We start from the raw sequence: 873 nt of genomic DNA, 5'->3' as shown, positions 1-873 counted from the left end.
AAGGAAAAATACAATGGATACTTTCACACTCTAAGAGAAATTTTAAAAAAGAATCTTCCAAAAAACGAAACTGCACAGCAATCATTCTCATTAATGTAACTGCACTAAAAGAGAAGACACAGCTGCTGTGTCAGTGAGGGTCGGGCCACTGTGGAGGGCAGACGAGAGCAGCTGCACACTCCAAAATTTGTCTCAAGTTTTCGCTCGATTTTAGGTAAGTGTGGACAAAATTTCGCTGTTTACGAGGAGATGAAAGAGTAAGTATCAATAATAAATAACTGTAAACGTAAATTTGTCCAGATTTTAAAGGTTTGGTTGAATAACAGGCATACAGAAAGAGGAAAAAAATACTATTAAAATAATAAGATTATTTTTCTAAACTCTCCTAGTGATCTAAGGACTGACCTTCTCGTTACTTGGCCAAAGAGTGACATCCTCTTTAGACGAGGGTAGGGTCGCAACAAGACTTAAAAAGATAAATAAGTGCCATAAATTTAGACACTTCCTCTCTGACTCGGGGGATATCTCTTGGCATCTTCACATCTGGAGATCTTGTGTATAGTCAGTCTGCTTACTTATGTTATCAACTATAGTATTTATCTTCCCGGTCAGTTTTCCTTTTATTACATTATATCGCTTTTCTTTTTCTTACAGACTTTCTTCTGATTTGTTCATGAAATGATGGTGATATACATAAGCACACAATATAACATATATAAATTAGTTCCTTTATTTTGTAATTGTTAGAATCAAGGTAGAAAGAAGATTTAGCACTAAACGAAATGCTTGCATCACAAGTGTAAATACTTAAAAGTTCATATATCGGGTGTCTGGGATAGTCCTATTCAACCGGTAATCTCACCCCCCCCCCCT

The 873-nt window shown here is 36.0% G+C and overlaps 1 protein-coding gene across 1 annotated transcript in view; it reads left to right on the top strand.

Annotated features, from left to right (window-relative positions):
• LOC119587332 (organic cation transporter 1-like) overlaps positions 1-873 on the top strand; it is a 23,263-nt gene that overhangs the window by 2,651 nt on the left and 19,739 nt on the right. Inside the window, 1 exon segment of the mRNA XM_037936080.1 lies at positions 112-214. Coding sequence (XP_037792008.1) covers positions 112-214 — 103 coding nt within the window.

This window comes from Penaeus monodon, chromosome 22, assembly GCF_015228065.2.
Source record: "Penaeus monodon isolate SGIC_2016 chromosome 22, NSTDA_Pmon_1, whole genome shotgun sequence".
Taxonomy (NCBI): domain Eukaryota; kingdom Metazoa; phylum Arthropoda; class Malacostraca; order Decapoda; family Penaeidae; genus Penaeus; species Penaeus monodon.
The sequence above is the reverse complement of the archived record's forward strand: the minus strand, read 5'-3'. Positions and strand labels throughout refer to the sequence as shown.